Source organism: Erpetoichthys calabaricus, chromosome 2 (assembly GCF_900747795.2).
Source record: "Erpetoichthys calabaricus chromosome 2, fErpCal1.3, whole genome shotgun sequence".
NCBI classification, from domain to species: Eukaryota; Metazoa; Chordata; class Cladistia; order Polypteriformes; family Polypteridae; genus Erpetoichthys; species Erpetoichthys calabaricus.
Window position 1 is genome coordinate 120,552,715 of NC_041395.2, and position 22,319 is coordinate 120,575,033.

At 38.2% G+C, this 22,319-nt stretch overlaps 1 protein-coding gene across 7 annotated transcripts in view; it reads left to right on the forward strand.

Moving 5' to 3' along the window:
* schip1 (schwannomin interacting protein 1) overlaps positions 1 to 11,484 on the forward strand; it is a 982,269-nt gene extending 970,785 nt beyond the window's left edge. For all 7 annotated transcript variants that reach the window (XM_028794440.2, XM_028794442.2, XM_028794443.2 and 4 more), the window contains 2 exons: positions 7,733 to 7,826; positions 10,628 to 11,484. In XM_028794440.2, the coding sequence (XP_028650273.1) occupies positions 7,733 to 7,826; positions 10,628 to 10,679 (146 nt within the window). In that variant the 3' untranslated portion in view covers positions 10,680 to 11,484. The remainder of the gene's footprint in view (positions 1 to 7,732; positions 7,827 to 10,627) is intronic.
* Positions 11,485 to 22,319: the final 10,835 nt, after the last annotated feature.

Below are 22,319 nucleotides of genomic sequence, written 5' to 3' on the forward strand. Positions count from 1 at the left end.
AAACAGTTGAAGGTTCAAGACCAATGTAGACAAATTAATTTTAAAAAAATCATTCGAATTAATTGATATTGAAGTTTTGTCAGATTACTTCAATATGACAGTTAAGCAGCATTGGTCAAATGGTCGAAGGTTCGAGACCAATGTACACAAAATCTTTTTTTTTTTTTTAATTTTACCAATTTTTCATCATTTATATACAAATTTGGCGAAATACTCTGTTCAGTGGATAAAGTGTTGTGCTTTTTAAGGAAAAATTGAGGGTCAATTCTGTAATAGGCAAATGTACATTTCTAGTACTTCACACATGTAACGTTTCACTAGTTAAGATTTTCAAAAATGAGAAATGAACATGAATAAATGTTATGTTTCACTTTTAAGTTCATAGGTTCAATTTCATTCTCTCGCTAGTGTCATTCCTGTCAAATCACCTTCCCACGCAAGTCAAGTTTTTGTAATTATTCAAAAATAAAATTAAAAAATATATATATTTTCTTTTACTAAGAATTTGTTGGTCATATGTGACTAACAATAAAATCGTGCGGCACCCATAAAAGAATGAATTTAATTTAATTGAAATGTTCACAGACAATGATTTCTGGAAATGTACCTGAGCCAATGCAGTGATTTCCATGACAGAATCATCCCTGTTTTTAATGCAGTGGAGCCTGAGGGCCCAAAGATCACAGGCATCCAATATTGATTTTCGGCCTTGTCCTGTGCGCACAGAGATTTTTGTACTGTAGATGATGTAGATGATGAGATATTCAAAGACTTTGCAATTTTATGTTGAGGAACATTATTCTGAAATTGTTCCACAATTTGTAGACACGGTTTTTTGCACATTGGTAAGCGCTGCCCATCTTTACTTCTAAGTGATTCTGCCCCTCTAAGATGCTCTTTTTATGCCCAATCATGGTACTGACCTGTTGCCAGTTAATCTAATTCGTTGCAAAGTGTTCCTCCAGCTGTTTCTTTTTAGTACCACTTACTTTTCCCCCTTTTTTATTCCAGCAAAAGTGAGGGAAGGATAAACAAAGGGTTCAAGCACAAACAATACAGAAATGTCAAAATAAAAATTCGAATGCTTCTGGGACTAACTGTGGAAGGTCTTGTGTCCCAACCAAACATCTTAAGCATCCCACTGTCCACTTCAACTCTCTTTTTCTCACCAGCCAAGCCTTTTGTAGACTCTGAAATTGCAGTCTTATAACCAGAAGGGGTTTTTAAGCTCCAGTACTGAACTACTTCTGGGTGCTCCATTGGAAGACCTTCTTGGGTCCTGGGAATAAAGCTCAGAGGCTTTGGTGCTAAAGTTCTTCCTAGAAGCCTAAAACTCTTTTCTTTTGCCACACCTTACTGTGCCTTAGCTACATATTACACTCTAGCATTTTGAGGAATTCCACATAAACTAATACTAAGGTCCATAGTTTTGAAAGACCCAGTTTCATTCTAGTAGAACCCACTGCTGACCATAAAATGTAAATTTCCTTTACTATTATATACCATTTGTTTACTGTTAAATTCACTATTTGTGTATACAGAAATGTTTTGTGTATATCAGTATAACATTGGAACTATATTCTTTTAAATATAATTTACATTTCCTTTTAATTGTATAAAAAGATAATGACCAAAGTCTGAAAAAAACAAAACAAACAACAACTGTTTAACCCTTGTAAAGCTGGTCTAGAATGATACTGCATATGTAAGTGTCAGAAAATCTAGTTCATGTTGTTAAACTTTAGAAGCCAAAATAACCAGTCAAGCATATCATCAGACACAAAGCTTGATAGGATCAGACATAAAACATGGTTGTTTTTGACATCTACTATATATCTAATGAATGAAAAAGAATGGCTATCAAAATAAATCACATGGCAGAATATGTATTCTATTTATGGTCTTGCTTTCTGAAATAATGTCATTCTGATGACAAGACCAAGAAAACTGAATGAGAATTTGACTGAATATATGCCGACCGGTATTACAGTCTAAGTAGTGCCATTCTGAATGAAGATCAGCATCGTTCAGTTAGCAAATGAAAACATTGGAAAAAGAAGTAATATCAAATAATTATCTTAGTTTTCACTTTGGACGATCATTATATGGAAATCTATACTCTGCTGCTTAATATGATACACATCATTTAAAATAAGCATTACTCTCTAATGTATTATCAACCAACTTCATGCCTACTCTTTAATAGCTTACTAGAGAAATTCTTATTCTGAGACTTAAGGATAGCATTTTAAAGCTTGACAATTAATACGCCATTAATGTGTGCCCTGCTAGAGGTGGGTCAGGAATGGAGGACATCTAAAACCTTAAATGAAATCTACACTGTTGGAACTGGATATCCTACACAAATTATTTACGATAGATAGATAGATAGATAGATAGATAGATAGATAGATAGATAGATAGATAGATAGATAGATAGATAGATAGATAGATAGATAGATAGAAACTGTCACTTTCACCTTTTCTTAAATTTCTTCCCCTTCTTCACCCACTGTTATTTGCTAAAATGACTAGATTTTTCCAGCTAGGTATCCCAGGAAACTCAGCAATATGGCCCTCTTCCTATATGGGCACCTTCCATGACCTTTTTTTTCACAAAATGGAGATCAGTTGATCAGAGCATCTGCAAAAGCATAAGGTTGCAGTAGATCAATTAGTCTATTTTATTCTATATAAATCGTCAATTTGCCTTTACAATAAATAATATTAAATCTTCAGAAGTGCAATAGACATTAGTAACTATATGTATATGTATTTTTAATAAACTTGCAAAAAATCCAAAAATCCTGTTTTCTCTTTATCATTCAGGGGTCTTGAGTGGTGTTTGATAAGGAGGAAATGAATTTAAATGATATTAATATAAGGCTGCAACACAACAAAATGTGTAAATTCTTTCTGAAGGCACTGCATATACTTCTGTGATGCCAGAACATAAAAAATATGCAAAACACATAAAAATTTTACTAAGTGAGAAAAACTAAGTAACAAATGTAGGGCTGTTCTTTATGAGCAGATAGCTGTCTAACTGCACATGACCACAAAATCTTACTTTCATTTTCACTTCTGTTATTTCAGTAGAGTGCTCTTACTGCCATTATGGCACTGCAGTGTCTGCTTCTGTTTGTATTCTTTTGGGAGGTAATAGTTACAGGTTTTTGTTGTACTGTCAAGAATCATCCAAACTACCAGCATCTGTCTAGGAGTAAAACTTCCAGGTGAGCTCGGTAGCCCTGATCTTTCAGTTGTATGACAAAGAAACAGTGCTCGCTACTGCCACCTACTGTAACTTCACTTAGGCTACATACTGGAGGGTGACATCTTTCCATTGGCTGGTCTTTCACACTGGTTCTGTGTGCCCTTGAGAACAGAGAAGCACCAAGGTTAAAAAAAAAAAAAAAACATTTTTAGAATAAGTAAAAAAAAAAAAAATGTTGGTTGAAATTAAAGGGTGAGTTCAGTATTTTTGAAGTCAACGTTATTTTTCATTGTGATATACATTAATTTGCCCCACCAAATTGTGCTGTTAAATGAAGAACTATTTATAAATGTAAAAAAAAAGGTAATTTCTATAAGATTTAAGGGTTTTGTTTCAATGTTGGCTTTGGCACCACCATGTAGACCACCATTGAGGAAGATTAGTTTTTTTTTTTTTTATAAAAAGGCTTCAGTTGCCAATACAAGTTTCTAGGGGAAATTAATGTATGCCACTGTTGTGAAAAACAGCGTTGACTTCAAATTCATTAAACATATTCTTCAAGATTGTATTGTATATGTATTTTTTAGCTTCATTTACATACGTTATTTTTCTTGCTTGCTTTTCTCATTGTTTGTTTTTATCAACAGCATAGTTGACAATTATGATTTTAATCATTTTACCAGATTAGAATAATATTCACTGTAAAAATAGTTTAATGGAAGCATCATTGTTTAAAATGTGAATAAACCACAGTGAACAAACCAGCTTTACTTTATAGAACAACATGGTCACTTACATATTTCTATCCATATTACTAACTGAGAATGGTAAACCCTCCAAGCAACGGAAACCGGCTGGATGGAATGCAAAGTAAACGCACGAAGCCATTGCACACGAAACGGGACACACACAGAGAAGAGGATTGAGACCCACGACACCCAACGCCCCCCTCCAGTAACTGAAATAAGAAATGAGGCCACGCGCCCCTAGAACACCAAAAACAAAGGAGTCACACGCAGGCGCCACATAGCACATGAAACGGTTCGCACACAAAAAGGACAATTCAGCCCCACGACACACAAACACCTCCTCCACTAACAGAAATAAAAACTCCGGCATCAAGCCCCCAGCACACAAAAAAAAAGAAGCCGCGAGCGCCACACAAAGCCCATTGGACACGAAATGGGACAGACTACGGACATAGCACGCGAAACGTACACAAAAAGGATGATTCAGACCCACGACCACACTAACACACATACAAAAACGGGCAAGGCTCAATACAAACAATGAACGCCGTAAACTGCAACGGGCTTCTCACACACCACAGGCAAATCGATTACAGCTCCAGAATAGCACGTCCCAAGGGCTGAACGCACGCTAAGGAGATGCGCTTGGATCATCTGCTGGTCTGCTGCAGCTGTTGCTCGCAGGCTGCGTGTTCTGCTTGCCATTGTTTTAAGAGCTGGGAGCACCTGAAGTATGTCTGCCAAAAGCATTCCAACAATTGCTAGGTTAGATGTCCTTGAACTTGTTTTAAATTGTTTGTAAGTAGGGCGTGTCGTCAAAGTGCCTCTCCGAGATGATCTGGCCTCGATTGCTTCGCACAACCCCCCTGGAGGTGCGCTACGCTCCTGCCACTTTGCATCTCTCCCTCTCGCGTTGTGTAGGGGTGGGGGGGAAAGTGGCCTAACACATGCTATGGAGAAGCAGACGGATCAGCTACTGGCTTTGTGCTGCTTCTGCCAAGGTGCATGTTCTGCTTGTCACCCTGCGCGTCGATCATTTAAAAGCCTGTACAGCAGCTGTCCTTCTGTCTCATAGGACGTCAGATTGTCTTCCGAGAAGATCATGTCTTGTCTCCCTGCCAAGATTTTTTTATAATAGAGAGATGTTACTCATATCCTTAGCCCGACATCCACATATCATGTGTGTTTACAAAATGTGTTTTAATAAGTTTACATGTGTTTAAAGCGAGTGGGAGGGGTATTTTAAGGTTTAAACTAAAAAAAAATGTTAATTTATATGGTCTTTCTATATCGCGGATTTTCACCTATCGCTGATGGGTCTTGAATGTAACTTCCACGATAGGCAGGGTTCACTATATATGAGGAGTCAAGCAACCTTTTAGAAAAGATCAAAAATGAGCGGCTGGCACACTTTTATGATCAAAGTGAACAAGTATAAAGTGATTTGTGCACAGGGAATGATTCAGTTCAAACTGGAAGCAGTCAGTAAAAGGGAGAAGCTTTTGTGGTCCCAGTAATAATTCAGTTCAACAATTTAGTTGAAAAGAACCATGCAACTCTTTACTGGTTAATGATTCAAATGGAACTCACAGGAAACAATGAGCAGTATCTTCTGGGTACAGTCAGTGAGGTATAAAAAGTATTGGCAAGACTGCACATATAATAGATGTAAAGTTGAAAACAACACTTAATTGTTAGAAGTTATGTTTTGTTATAAAGATCAGTTTTATGTGTGTGTGATTTAAGTTGTTCAGCTTACAGAGGGCCATAAAACTGTTCTGTTTATATATAGCACTTTTCTCCAAGTGAACTGTAAGGAAATGTAATTACTATAGTGTATATTAATATAAATATGCTCTGAAAATCATGAGAACCCCAAATCAGATGGCCGCTACTTGCACAAGTGCTTTACACATCTATCTGCAAAAGGAAAAATGCTGATGACATTATGCACGTGTCATAGCACTAATGTTACACTTGGCTGAACTGAAAATACAAATCGATGTGTATTTTCAACTGTTCTGGTGTGCTGCTTCACTACAATATGAAAATCTAAGTGTACACTGCGTAATACAGTAGCTGTGAATGTGAGCTGGTAAACACATGTACGTGTTCTTGAGGCTTTAATGATGGGAAAGTGTTTTTATTAACTATTCAAGCAATTGTGTTTTTTAATGGAATACAGTATGGTGTTACTTAAAAAAACTGGTTGTCATTCAGGAATGCATTCTTTTTTCCTTAAAAATTAGTAGTGATTATATTATAGAATTACAGCAGTTAATCTTATAAGGAGGTTACAGTAGGCATTAGGCTTGTAAGAAGGTATAGGAGACTATAGCCAGTTTTGTTTTGTACAAATAATCAAACTGACTTTTCTGCATCTTGCATGCTCAGATTTCCTCTAAATTTTGCAGTAGCCATAAGCTAGAGAAAGGAGATCTTAAAATGATGAATGAGGGAGTGAGGGTATAGTATACTGAAGAGTCCGACATAAGAAATGATTTGCATTATTACATTTTTCCCTAAATCTTTAGAGAGAATTGATACCTTAGAAGTCAGTCTACAGTTCTTAAGAATATTTATATAAGATTTTAATAATAAAGATCTAGGAAATCAATTGTGGAAAATGCTGTTCAGATAAAAATGTATTAAATGAGTTGCACAACTACTGCTAGTGGGGGTTTCTGGCAGTTTGGTCTGAAATTGTGTCAGAGACTAATATAAACATTCCTTGTCTGTCATGAATTTTAATTTCCTGATAAGGTGCAGTACTTGTAAGGGGTGACATGTTGCAGACCTTTGGTATCAGATGTTCATTCTGTGCAGTGTTCTTCCTTGCATTGTCAGGTAACATAACATTTGCCAATTTAGGGTCCGAAAAGCAGCCTTGCACACCTGACCACAAGTCTGCTAAGAGTGAATGCTGCTCTAAAAGGTAAAAGTGTGATTGGACTTTGATTACCTGGAGTGCTGAACATTAATAAATCTCCGGTGCAAACACACTTAACATAGTGTTACTCTCTGCTTACTTGACATTGATTTAATAAATCTTTTTTAAGCGGCCAGATCCAGTTCACACTATTTTCTCTTGATTCTTGATCTTCTATATATTACATGGAAGCTCCTCACAACTTTTAAGCTTCTAGTATTTTTATCTGAACATCAAGAAGTAATTTGGAAAAGGAATATATGGCAGTCTGATGTCTTTGCACATTTCTTTAATGTCATTTTATTAGTCCTTTGCCATGGACAACATGTCGATTTATGGCCTTAACAATTATGCATCTAGTAATATGATGTTTATAAGCAAGCTTTTAGGTCGTCAGTGGCGTTTTTGTTTTAGGAACACACAGCTTACATACAACATCCATCCATCCATCCATTTTCCAACCCGCTGAATCCGAACACAGGGTCACGGGGGTCTGCTGGAGCCAATCCCAGCCAACACAGGGCGCAAGGCAGGGAACCAATCCCGGGGCAGGGCGCCAACCCACCGCAGGACACACACACACACACACACCAAGCACACACTAGGGCCAATTTAGAATCGCCAATCCACCTAACCTGCATGTCTTTGGACTGTGGGAGGAAACCCACGCAGACACGGGGAGAACATGCAAACTCCATGCAAGGAGGACCCGGGAAGCGAACCCAGGTCTCCTAACTGCGAGGCAGCAGCGCTACCACTGCGCCACCGTGCCGCCCTACATACAACATATAAAATAAAAAATATATATATATATTTTCTCTTCCTTTTTCCCCTCAGGTTTAAATGAAGAACTTGTGCAGCTTCTACTTATCAGAGATGAGCTTCACATGGAGCAAGATGCCATGCTGGTGGACATCGAGGATTTAACCAGGTAGAAAAATGTGTACTCAGACAAAACCAGTCATTGGCCTTGTGCAGCAGCACATTCAGAATTATTTTACAGTTTGGAATAAAAATGATTTTATCTTTAACAAGAGATAGAGCAAAGTCAGTGTGGCATGATGACTGTGACTACTAGTTCTCACAGAGAGTAATTTCTTAACTGGCATCTAACTTCCTGAAATTACTTAAAGGCTTCATTTAAATGGTCTTGTTTACAGTATTCAGAATCAGATATACAGTATCAGGATGTGTTTGGTTTTCCTATGAATTTCAGCAAAAAATCTTATTCACAAGAATGGATGAGTACTCCAAAATTTTCTTTGCTTTTATTTTTCTTTTAAAACATTTTGAAATAGCTGCTGCTTTATCAACCACACTGCAGAGCTAATATTATGGAATGAGCAACTCCATATATTTAAACATTCTTGTTATTTGCAATCTGCTCTGACTCAGACACTAAACAAAAATGGTAAGAACAAATGTTGAATATAGCAAGAAAACACAAACACATGAGCAGAACGTGCATATGCCATATAGACAGTCCAGATTCAAACACACTTCTTGAGCGGGAAGACCACAGCTCTGCCTACCTTGGGTTTTCTCTGGGTTTCAGTTTCCTCCCATGTGTGTTAGATGTTAGTTGAGGACTATAAATTGGCCTGATATGAATGAATCAGGATGTGTGGGAATGGGCCTGAGGGCAAACTGGCACTGCATCAACAGATATTTGTTGCATTATCTTAATATTTGCAGTGTATGGAGACAAAAGAGGGACAGAGGATGAATTTTGGAATAGCGAAGGTTAAGAACATGGTTGGAAAGGATGAACAAAGTGTGGTCTTGTGTGTATGATAGGATCAAAAATAGATAGAAGAGGTACCTGGAAAAGCTTTTGAATGAAAAAATCTAAGGGTAGTATTTAGAGCTGGAGGCCCAAATGAAGGTGTAGTACCAATAATAAGGAGAGAGAAAGTAAAGCAGGCATTGAAAAGAATGAAAAATGGAAAGGCAACAGGACAGGATAAAATCCCAGCAGAAGGGGGAGAAGATGTGTTGCGGGATCTAATGCAGAAGACCTATGAACAGGAGAGAATAGCTGAGAGACAAACAGTGTGATTGTTCCCATTTATAAGCAGGAGGGCAATATTCAGGATTGTGAAAACTATAGAGGGGATAAAGCAGATGTCACACATAATTAAAAATTTGGGAAAGGTTTATAGAGTGAAGACTTAGGCACAGGAAAGGAGCAGTTTGGTATTATGCCAAAGAAAGGAGTACCAGAGAAGTATGTGAGGATTTTTCAGGGTATGAATGAAGGAGTGAGGACTTGTGTTAAAAGCAGTGTTGGAGTAACAGAGTAGATCACAGTTAGAGTAGGTCTGTGCCAGGGATCTTATTTAAGGCTTCATCTCTTTGATCTGGTTATGGATGCATTGAGTCATGGGATAAAAGACCAATCCCCCTGGTGCATACTTTTTGCTGATGGCATTGTGCTGCGTAGCACCAGAAAAATGGAAGGGGAGAGGAAGTTGGAAGAATGTAGAAGGGCTTTGGAAGATAGAGGGTTCAAGATAAACAGGAAGGAGACAGAATAAATTAGGTTTAATGATGACCAGGAATCACAAGTTAGCATCTTCAGAGAGAGCTATTGAAAAGAGTGCATACATTTAAATATCTAGGATCAGTGGTAGCCCGAGATGGAAAATTAGATGCAGAGATAACCCATAGAGTGCAGTGTGGATAGAACAATTAGAAGAAGGTATCAGGAGTATTGTGTGATCGAAGAACTAAAGCAAATGCTAAACGTAAGGTTTTTAAGATAGCGGAAAGACCAGCAATGATATATGGAGCTAAGACATGGGCAGTAAAAGGAGCACAGAAGAAGAATGTGGTAGAATTGAGAATGTTGAGGTGGTTGTGTGGATTTACAAAAAAGGACAGAATAAGAAATGAGACATTCAGAGGTAAAACAAAAGGGAAGAAATATCTAAGAAAGTACAGGAAAGTAGGTTGATGTGATGTGGAACTGTGACGAGAAGTGACAATTAATATGTGGGCAAAAGAATGATGGGAATGGAGGTATAGGGGAACAGAAAGCGAGGGAGGCCAAAGCTGAGGTGGATGGATAAAGTAAAAGAAGATCTGAAGGAAAACGGCTTGACTGGCAAGAAGATGCAAGACGGAACTGCTAAGAGAAGGCTGAACAAGCACATTGACCCCACATAGAAGCGGGAAAAGGTGAAGAGGGAAGACGAAGAAGTAGTGCGTACCCTGGCTTTGAACTGAAATAAGCAACTTTAGTAGGAGTAAAATTTGACTCTTGTGCATTATTGGCTAAGAGACATATACATTCTGTGGCTCATTCATTGATTTTCTGACACTGATTAGTCCAACATAAAATTAAAGAAGGCTAAACCCAATCCCAGAAGCATCAGGAATAAGGCAGGAACCATATATTTTAGAATACAATCATACATACCTCATTACATTTCTTATAAAAATAAAAATATGACAGTAAAACTTGTTTGAAGCTGTAAAAAAATAATATAAGAAGAAAATGAACAAGCAGTATTGAGTGTTTTCTTGACACTGTGATAACTAAAGTGCATTGACATTTATCCTTAATGATGAAACGTGGAAATGTTTTAGACAAACCTTTGTGAGGTCATGAAATGCAAAAATAAATGTTGTGGCCCAAATCATTGTTGAAAGTTATTCTGTGATATGAAGATCATTTTGGATCTGAAGTGACTATTTATAATTCATTAGTTTCATATTTCTCTCTCTTAGGCATGCCGAGAGTCAGCAGAAGTACATGACAGAGAAAACCCTGTCCAAATGAAGCAAGCATATGTTTATGAAGAGCCATTAGAAGGACAAACAAGCAAGGCTAGATTTTAATTTGCTTTTGTGATTGTACAAATGCTGATACTCAAGATGGTACACTTCAAGAAAAAGTCAGTGTTAGTCATTGATACTGTCTGAAGCTGTCTGTGCTTTCAGTAACTGGCCTTGCACCTTCATAACTTGTCATAACTCGTTCCATTTACTACTGAAAAAAATTGGGCATTTAATATGCAAAAAGACAAATGTCAAATACTCTCTGTGTGTCTGTGTGTTAGATTTATATATGCTATGTTGGAGTGTGTATGTATATATTTATGTATTTATATATACATACAGAGCATATACAGTATAAATATACAGCATGTATAAAATGTACACACATGCACACCACCAAAGTACAAAGAAAGTATACAAAAAAAAAATTAGGATAAAATGGTTAAGAATAAAATGTTGTCTAAGAACTAACTTATGAATTTTAGGAGTTTTAAGTTCATCAGTATTTTAACGTTGACCTCTTTTTATTCTGCACAACTTGTAGTTTAAAACAAAAGAGAAACTTTTATTTGAAGGTGCTAAACAAGTCAAAGGAGACATGCCTGCCTTGTAGTAAAGTTGTAGCTTTTTTTGGTAATAAGTTCACTTTAATCAGTTTCAACATTTTGTGAATGTTGACTTTCTGACACAAGTCGTTTTAAATATAAGTGTGTTAATATCATTTCATTCAATTGTATTCAACAACTTATTTGAAAAATTTTATGTACAGATATGTAAAATAAAGAAATCTAAAACTTTGTTTCATATTCTATGTCTTGGTGGAGATCATTCGTGTAGGAGAGGCATGGATGAGTGTGACTGGATGAATTTGGGGTGACTGGAGTGTATCGCAGCTTTCAGATTAGTTTTTAAGACTCTTCATAAAATTCACTTTGTGTCAGAAAACAAAAACAGCATCCATAAGTAGTTGTACAATTTGCAAGAACAACTGTGTACAGAAGACGTGACGCGTGAGTGCAGAACACGGCCACCCCTGGGGGTGGTTGCAATCTAGTAGAATTTCACTAATTGGCGGTACAAGCAGCAGGGGGTCTCACATAGATACATACAGATGCCAAATGGTTTAGCATTGTGCCACTACTGCTGGCATGCCTGATTGCCAAAAAACATCTTATTGATGAAAGGTGTAGGGACTTGGGCCGCCAGAGAAAGATGCTGATACCAGGTGGATATGGTCAAACATTGTTAATAGATGACATTAAATTGCTTCATGGCTGATGTATCTAAACAGGCAGCAGACAAGATTGGTTATTATAGGCAGTGGCATCCCCAAGCTAAGATAGCTACACTTCTGGTAATGTGCATGTCTAGAATGTTGGGCAGTATATGAAGACCAACTACTTGACCGCTGATGACTGATGCATGTGTGTTTAAGATCTGTAATGGTTAAACAAGAGTCTAAAGATCTCAGTGATCATGGCAAGCCCAAGTTATTGGAAACATTCATTTGCACCACTGCTGTAAGCACTCCAGCTTGGGTCAGTCTGTCAGTCATTATTCAACCTGCTATATCCTTACGTAGGGTCACGGGGGTCTGCTGGAGCAGACAGAGCATATACAGTATAAACAGCCAAGGAACAAATCTCGGGCAGGGCACCAGCCCACCGCAGTATTGTCAAGACACAGGTGTAACAATTGAATCATTTCAACTGGGGTAAATTATCAATAAAAAAAATAGTGAAAGAAATTACCGGACTGAGCCTCAGATTCAAGGGCTCAGTTCTGGTTAAATTCAACACACCCAGTAATAGTGCTGAAATAATGCAGTTTTTAGCAGCATTAATTGAACCTGCAACTTGCACAAGTATTTGCATATATATTTTTAGTTTTAGGGGGTACAGTATAGTGGCATAGAAGCAGGCATTTGTGACAAAAATATTATTGTAGACAATTTTACCTGGGTATTTTAGATATTTATGCTGCTTACCATTAGGCCAGTTCTGAACTGTTAAATAGCCTAGTTTGGGATACAAGAGCTGTGCCTGAGGGGATCAGTTGAGCCTTCACAGAGACCATTCCAGGCCTCTCAAATGCTGAAACAACTATCCTATCCTTTACAGTAAAATGTAAAATCAAGCTTTTGGCAGAAAAAGTTTGGGTAACACTATGTATGCTAGAAATTGTCATAAGAAAAAATTTTAAAACATTCAGAAACTGCTAAAATGGAATTTAGAGTGGAGTCTGGAATACTGGTGACTTTTGTAATGTGCCTTAATGTTACACTGTGCTTAAACTCTACTCAAAGTAATAACTGAAATTTTCTTTAATTAAGCACTTTTCACAACATGTTTCCTTAGAATGCTCCATGAATAGCCAAGTTACTAAAAGATAATATAACACACTAACAGGAAGTATAAAAATTAGTTGGAACAAAAATACTGCTTCCATTACATCAAATGATCAGTTATAAGAACATCACAAGTCTGGCAAATGTGAGGCAACCATCCAGCCCATGAAGTTCATTGGTTTGCTAACTGATAAAGTGTCCAAGTATCTTTTAAACATGGTTGAGTTTTCAGATTTCCAGGAGCTTTGTTTGAAGAATTGCTTAACGACTTCCACCTCTTAATTTCCATCACTGTCCTCAAATGCTTAAGTTAATACTATATTTAACTGATCAACTTCATACTATATCAACACCTTTGAGGATTCTGTAGACCTCAATTTGGTCCCTATGAAGTCTCCTCTGCTTGAGACTAAACAGGCTTAAAGCTCCTTAATTTGTCAGCTGAGGACAGGCCAATTTGTCCCAGCATGCACTTGGAGAGATAGCCTATCAGGAGTACTAATAGCATGAAAGAGAATAATACAAGGGTGCAGCTGGTACCACTGGCCATTTAACATTGTATAGTAAACCATGTTAAATGAACTGTGAGCAATTAAACAAATTAATTATCTTCTATATAATAAAATTAGTACTTGAGTCTGTATGTCCTTTTCCTCTGGGTAATCTGATTGGCCAGTTTTGCTTTGGTGTGATTGGTCAGTTTAGCTTTGGTGACATGACAAAAGAGGAAATGTGAGTGTGAGATGCATGAGAAGTAAAGGTGCACACTGAAAAAGTCATCTTCAAAGATGGAAAGACACCTCAAAAATAACGAGTCTGAAAAGAAGGCTTTACAGGAATACACTCGAGAGAAGGCGCGTCAGTTAAGATATATTCAGACACATGTGAATACATTGGAAATGTAATACTAATGTAATAGTACATGTAGGGTAAGAGATGGCAAATATTTTTAAAATTATTCTATTACTTGTCTTTGACAGGTATTGTGGCTAATATTACATAAAATTATATTAAATTAAATTAAACATGGTTGGGCATAGAGGAAAATGCCAACTATAGGAAAGCACTGGCACTTGGTAAGTTTTGGATTATTTTTAATTCTTTTCCCTAGAAATATCTCTACTAATAGGAATAGGGTTAGAATGAAAACATGCAGCCACTGCGGCCCTCCAGGCCTGGGGCCTCATGCATAACACCGTGCATAGAATTCACACTATAACATGACGTAAGCACAAAAGCAGAAATGTGCTTACGCACAAAAAAATCCAGATGCATAAATCTGTGCGAATGCCAACTTCCACGTTCTTTTGCTCCATTAATCCCGGTCAGGGTGAAAAGTAACACATGTGCATGCACCTGCTGCCCCGCCCCAACTCCTCCCAGAATTATGCCTCTTTGAATATGCAAATCAATATAAATAGCCCTTAAGCTCAGCCTTCTGTGAAAAGGCAATGGCAAAAGCACGGGGGAAAAATAGAAGAATTTCAGCGAATACCAAGTGGAGGCAAGGAAAAACGTACTATTTGTTGATTTAAACAGTGATATAATCAACAAAAGGAAGTTGATCGAGTGACAAAGAGTGTCGGAGAAACTGGAAAGCTCATGTTCACAAAGTCGCACATGAAATAAAAAAGACGTCAGATATCAAAGTCGCCGTGAAAAGACGAGTCGTAGCCCACCGTCTGAGTGTCACATGAAAGCTTATAAGGTACAAAGAAAAAAAAAGGCACACAGTGGGGAAAAAAGCACGAAATGTCAACTTTAATCTCTAAATTTCCACTTTATTCACGTAGTTTATTTTGTCATTAAAGTAGAACATCATAAACTTCATCCTAAATCGTTTAATTTACTAGTTTCTCAATCCCATCGTAACTAAAGTAGCACGTTAGATGCTTTGTTTTGTATTTGATTTTCTATGTGCTCTATGTGTGTGAATCACTACATGCTTCCGGGCTTTCTCTTCCGCCGACAGGACACAGAATCCATTACATTCATGATATTACTGCTGTCTGAATAATTAAAATACTGAGATATATACTTGATATCATTTTCATGATGATAGGAGTTAAAGCATGTTATTAAACATGGGAACACAGTGGCGCAGTGAGTGTTCATGTCTCACACAAGATGCTTGCTGCGCCATGCGCGACCACCGATGAAATACTTTATTGTAGCAGTACTGTCTCTTTCAAACGTACTAACACCCAATTCCTGTCCTTCCTTTTCTTTCTCCAAATACCCAATCGCCACACAATCAGCTCTGTAATAGATGTTAAGCCATCTGTAAGCTTAGAACGCCGATTCTTCAAAACTTTTAAGGAACATTGAAATATCTTCATAGTACATGTTTAATTATTCTATCCATCTATCCTTCCAGTGTCGCGTCAGCACCAGCAAAAATACAGCGCGAGGCAGGAACAATCCATGAACGGAGCGCCAATGGCTCGGTAGCGCTGCGGCACCGTGTAGTTAAAAGTTTTATCTGTATAATATAACAAACATATTTTGCTGCATTTCATCTTAAAAATGATATCGTCATCATATGTAAATATGCGCTTTATAAAGTGGTTCAGGTTGTGCAATATTATAACTATCGCAAGTTTACAGTGAGGTAATTGTACTTATAAGTACAAACAGTTCTACAAGGAGCACTTGATGGACTGATTGATTGCATTTATATAGGGTGGTCCAGATCTAATTATGCAATTTTCATTACGCATTAACTTAAGTTTATTACATAGAAAATCACCCGAAAACTCCCGGACCATCGAGAAGTGTGCGAACTGATGACATGAAGAATCATCGAACTGGAATCGTCCCTGCATAAATCAAAGTCATCCAGACGATCTGGATCTGCATAATTAGATCTGGACCACCCTGATAATTCTCTTTCCAATCAGCTGCTGTAGGGCTGTGATTACCCACTCAGATACAGTTATATAAATACTCTGAGTGGTGCAGTGAGAGTAATATGGCATGTGCACATTCACATGTACAACTGTACCCGCTCTGATCCTACATGCTGCAAGACTCTTGATTATTTAAAATATGGAATACCACAAACCTCTCGCATCACAGCATCCAGATGAGATGAAGACCCATCAGCTTGAGCCCCATAAAAGAGGTCCTGCAGACTGGCACTAACATTTCCACAGGACACAATGCCATTTAATACTGAGAGTTTAACAGTGTGATCAGGAATTACTTGTCATTAATATGTTGCCTGGCTTGGTGGGATCAAGCACAAGGCACAAGCAGACCCCAGATAGAGGCTAACACTCCAACAAATTCCCTTTACACTCACGTCTTTGAGATGTGGCAGCAAATCCAAAAACAACAACATGTATTACTATAGCATGTTTTCATACCAAGGATGTAGTTCAAAGTAAATTAGAACATGTCAAAGAAGTAGATGAGGACAGAAACAGTGATGGGGTTTGAACCCAAATTGCTTCACCTGTTGATGGAGGACACCAGAAATAGAATTTTGTAGGATGCAATTACTCACCCCGTGTCACCATTAAATACAATATCAACCAAATGTGCACATTTGACCTATTGAATTTTCAACACACACATACAATATACCAATTTAAACTGATTAAAGAAGACGACCAAGTTTCTCTCATTTCAGTGGGCCAGTGAAGTGCAGAAGGGAACAACACAGTATGTATATTAAAACAACAACCTGCAGTAACCCGCAGTAATTCTATACATTATAAAATGCATTTCTTTATGTAGTACATCAGGAATTTAATGCAGCTCAATTTTTATAAAACAAACAAAACATTCTTCAACGTGTTTCACGAATTCAGGGTCACAGAATGCTAAGGGGCCTCATGTATAAACAGTGTGTATGCACAAAAATGTTGCGTAAGCCTGTTTCCACGCTCAAATCACAATGTATAAAACCTACACTTGGCATAAAGCCACGCACATTTTCACGGCAACTCAAACCCTGGCATACGCAAGTTCTCCGCTCGGTTTTGTAAACTGGTGGCACCCAGCATCAAAGCAGTACTTTTATTCCAGTGCGGTTTCCCTTTCTTTTTTAGATCCACATCCCTGACACGGCTTTATCATATACACTGAAATTAACCACATATTGTTTATTAGTTTAATGCATCTGATTATAATTAACCTGTAACAATATAATGGTCCACAGAATAGCCAAACTATTCCAAATACCATAGCTGCTTTAGTGTTTTTACTCTCACTGCACCTTCTTCTTCTTCTTACAGCTGCTCCCATTAGGGGTTGCCACAGCGTATCATCTTTTTCCATATTACTCTCACTGCACCACTCAGAATATTTATATCACTGTATCTGAGTGTGGAATCACAGCTCAACAGCAGCTGATTGGAAAGAGAATTATCGGTATACAGCATCAAGAACACGCTGCCTCAGCCATGCTGTCTATTTGAACTGCTCTCATACGACAAACGCTTCAGAGCCTTTCCTGTACGGACCTCGCATTTCAGAAACAGCTTCATCCCAATAACTATAAACGCACTCAATCAGTCCATCAAGTGCTCCTTGTAGAACTGTTTGTACTTATAAGTACAATTACCTTACTGTAAACTTGCGATAGTTATAATATTGCACAACCTGAGCCACTTTATAAAGCGCGTATTTACATTTGATGACAATATCATTTTTAAGATAAAATGCAGCAAAATATGCTTATTATATTATACAGATAAAACTTTAACTTAATTTAAATAATCTATATTGTTAATAATTAAACATGTGAGGACACGGTGTGGCATGGCTAACAAGGAGCTGGCGCATGTTCAGGGATTGTATCTGCCTCGTGCTGCATTCTTGCTGGGGCTGCAGCGAGACTGGAAGGACAGATGGATAGAATAATTAAACATGTACTACGAAGATATTTCAATGTTCCTTAAAAGTTTTGAAGAATTGGCGTTCTCAGCCTACAGATGGCTTAACGTCTATTACAGAGCTGATTGTGTGGCGATTGGGTATTTGGAGAAAGAAAAGGAAGGACAGGAATTGGGTGTTAGTACGTTTGAAAGAGACAGTACTGCTGCAATAAATTATTTTATCGAAGGTCGCGCACAGCGCAGCAAGCATCTTGCGGGAGGCAGGAACAATCTCTGGACAGGGAGCCGGCTTGTCACTATCACTGCGCCACCGTGTTCCCATGTTGAATACATGTTTTAATTTCCTATCATCTTGAAAATTATATCAAGTATACATCTCAGTATTTTTATTATTCAGAAAGCTGTAATATCACGAATGTAATGGATTCTGTGTCCAGTCAGAGGAAGAGAAAGCCCATTTAAGAGGCACGAAGTGATTCACACACAGAGCACATAGAAGAACACATACAAAACAAAGGCCTACCATGCCATCCTCAGACTTAACGTGTTACTTTAGTTACGATGGGATTTGAGAAACTAGTAAATTAAACGATTTTAAGATGAAGTTTATGATATTCTACTTTAATGACAAAATAAACTACGTGATTAAAGTGGAAATTCCGAGATTAAAGTTGACATTTCGAGCTTTTTTCCCCACTGTTTCCCTATATTTTTTCTTTTCTCTGTACCCTAATAAGCTTTTATATGACACTCAGACGGTGGGCTACAACTTTTTACGCCGACTTTGATATCTGACAACTTCTTTTTTTTATTTTGGGTACTGTGCGACTTTGTGAACTTGAGCTTTCGAGTTTCTACAACACTCTATGTCACTTGATCAACTTGTTGTTTATACCACTATTTAAACCAACAAATAGTAAGTTTTTCCTTGCCTCCACTTGGTATTCACTGAAATCTGTGAAACGCACAGATTTATGCATCTAGATTTTTTTGTGTGTACAAACATTCTGCTTTTGTCCGTACGCCATGTTTTAGTGTGAATTCTACGCACAGTGTTATGCATGAGGCCCCAGGCCTGGACAGGTCCACGGTTCATCACAGAATCAAAAGATATATATATTAATCTAACGTACGGTTTAATGACAATGACAAAAACAAATACTAACAAAATGCGCCAAAGACATCATACAATTCTAATTATAATAAAATAATATATAATAATAAATAAATTATAATAAAATTATAAAAGAAAGTTTGACAAATCAGAAACCTTGTTATGGCCATTACTGTGACTACATGATGGCTAGAAAGATCAATGGTGACATACAAAGCACAATGAATGAAAAAGAAGAAGAAAAGGCTGAAATGAACAAAAACAGCATTAAATGAATGCCAGAAAACTGAAACTGAATGTGTCCCCTGTTGTCATTAACTCACAGCGATGACAGTGCGCTTTTCTTGTGGCTTTCAAGTGTTCACATTAAAAAGCTCCTTATTAGATGAACAGATAAAAAGGAACGATAACAAAAAGACGAACTGTTCACATACATGCCCAGGGCACAGGGGTTTTCTGCCCTGGTGGAACTGAAACCAAATGCTGGAACCCAGGGCACCTTTTTTTTTCCTGTGCCTGGACTGCCCCCCAGAAACACTTACGTGTGTGTGTGTGCGTAGATCAGCGATGATGTCGTTTCTTTCTTTTAAGTGAAAGCTACATTCAGCAAGTGACAGGTTTTTTTTTGTGGCATTCACTCAGATGGTGTGAAGAGGTAAGATGTTGCAGAAACCACGATCTTTTGTGCCTGTGACCACATCCACCCAGCAGGGCCTGGGGCGAGATACTGGAGGAACTTTCAGAGCTCTGCTGTGTCAGCAGTGAGATGGTGGAAGATACGCATTGTAACTAACCGCTCTGTTTCACCCACTTGGCTACCCCTCATTTTCCTTCCTTCTTGCCAGGAAAGCTGAGAAATAGTTAATGTGAAAATCAGTGTGTCAACATGCTGGAAAATCTTACCCTTTTGTTTGCTTTCAGGATTTAGTAGAGTCTCACTGCACTCAGTGAAGGCTTGTCTGAAGGGCATTTCCATCTGGGCTGCAAGGTGCCATGACCATTTTGTTGCTGTTGTTCTTCTTCAGTAAGGTAACCAAACAGGAGCATGTGGGTACAAGGGCTGGCACCGTAACGTAAGGCACTGTTACCTAAATCAAGATTACAACAGATCTGGCGCATCCTTCAACCAGTTCTTTAAACCTGCTTTAATACTTCTGAAGGTCAAGTGAGCCTCAACTCAGCAGGGCCAATCACACACTTCGGGAAAAAAGAATGACATTTGTGAGGAAGAAGCGGTAGCTTTACTTGTCTTAAGGACTATACTTTACAGTGTGACTCAGTTCTCATGATGTCATAAAACTAACACACCACAGACTATACTTTTGTTATCAACATGGCACATGTTTGAATGTAGGCACAGGAATGTCCATTTCATATGCTTATCCTTGCAGCACTCGACACGTCGTTGGTTAGTTACAGGGCCTTCCCAGTACCACAATGAGCTTTGATGGGTTAAGAATTGGGCTCTGGCCATAGACACGAGATGACAGTGACAGTAAACAGGCTGAGGATGGCATGGTAGGCCTGCGTTTAACACTGCTGGTATGTAGCCTCAAAGTCCGGAGCGGTTCTAAATTGACCCCCTAAAGGAGAGAATGCTTTGTGATGTCCTCAGTTTAGGAAGGTTTCTACTTTGCACACAATACCATCAGGATAAAAATGCAAAACTAGCTTTGGGAAATGAAAGGATGCAAGTAAGTAAAACAAGAGTAAATTAAATAAAAAGGCACAGCACTTGGGTGCAAGGCAGAAATGAACCTTTGCTGGGCTGAAACTCTCATGCTGGGCCAACTCAAACCCACTAATTAAAACTTGAGATTTGGCAAGCAGCTTCCTTTATCGAAGGAAACAAACCACTGTACATCTGGCCAGGCTAAGTGATTTGCTCGGGGACACACAGCGAGTCACGGCAGGGAAGATGACCCAGAAACCTTGGGGTTTAAAGCTCAGTGCTATAGCCACTACAACACCCTTAATTTGAATGCCTTGTGAATGTCGTGAGAAGCCAAGTCTAGCTGATAAAAGCTACACAGGCACATGGAGAGCATGCAAAATATGCACAAATACGGCAATCAGGCTGAGAATCCAACACAGTGCTGCTGATGCAATGGCACTAAATCCTGTGTAGGCCAGAACAAGTCAACAAATCAGGTATATGGCGCATCTCATCTCAAAATTAATCCAGCTAGCACTCTTAATGGTCAACATGGGCAAGTGACCTGAATCCAGACGAATGTCCAACAAAGCTTGTAAAGCAAGGCAGTATGACAAATTCAAGCAATGCTCAGGGTGATTTCTTTTACACAGAGTTTCCAGCTTATTAAGTATACCCCTTCCTCGATCAAATCCTACACCCCACCAGGATAAATTAGGCAGACCAGAACTTCTAGCGTCAGCTAGTGTTTAATGTGAGCATTGAAATGGGCAAAATGAAGAAGTTTGTGATATTCACTGTGGCATGAGAGTTACCACTAGGCGTGCACATTCTAGCATCACCCAAACGGCTGCTGTCATCAGCTTTTCACATCGCCACTTAAATGGTTTATCAAGAATTGTATGAACTACTAGTGACAGGTGATCCTGTATACAATGCAAAAGGACAGAGCACAATGAGGCAAGTGACATTCAGATTGTACACTGAACAATAGAACAATCTAGACGAAGACAGGCCATTCAGCCCAACAAAGCTCTCCAATCCAATCCAATGAATTCTTCTAAAATAATATAAAGTCTAGTTTTCAAAGTCTCTAAAGTCCTACTGTCTTCCTCACTACTCCCAACTCCTTCTCATAAGGTGTACTTTTGATTTTCAGACCTCCAATTATATACTCAAATCTAACATTTTTACTTCCTACGTGTTAAACTTTATTTACATCTACTTACATTAAATTTCATCTGCCACAAGCCTGTATGCTGTCCAAGTCCCTCTGTAGTAACAGATTCCAGATTATCTGCCAATCCACCTATCTTGGTATCATCTGCAAACTTAACTATCTTCTTACTTATATTCCCATACAAATCATTTACATTATTAAAAATAGCAGTGGCCCTAACACTGACCACTGTGGGACACAACTCTTATCATTACCCAATTCTGATATGGTTCCTTGCACTATCACCCCCTGCTTCCTGTGTCTGACACAATTTTGCACCCATCTACAAACAACACCCTGGAAAAAAGTTGCTTGGTCAAACAAATCCACATTCCTACTGCATCTTGCTGATGGAAACATCACAATTTGGCACAAGCAACATTTCCATGGGTCCCAGTTCCTGTTCAGAGTGCATTCTGGGAGTTTGTATATTCTACACTCTTTTCCCACACTGGCTTACAAT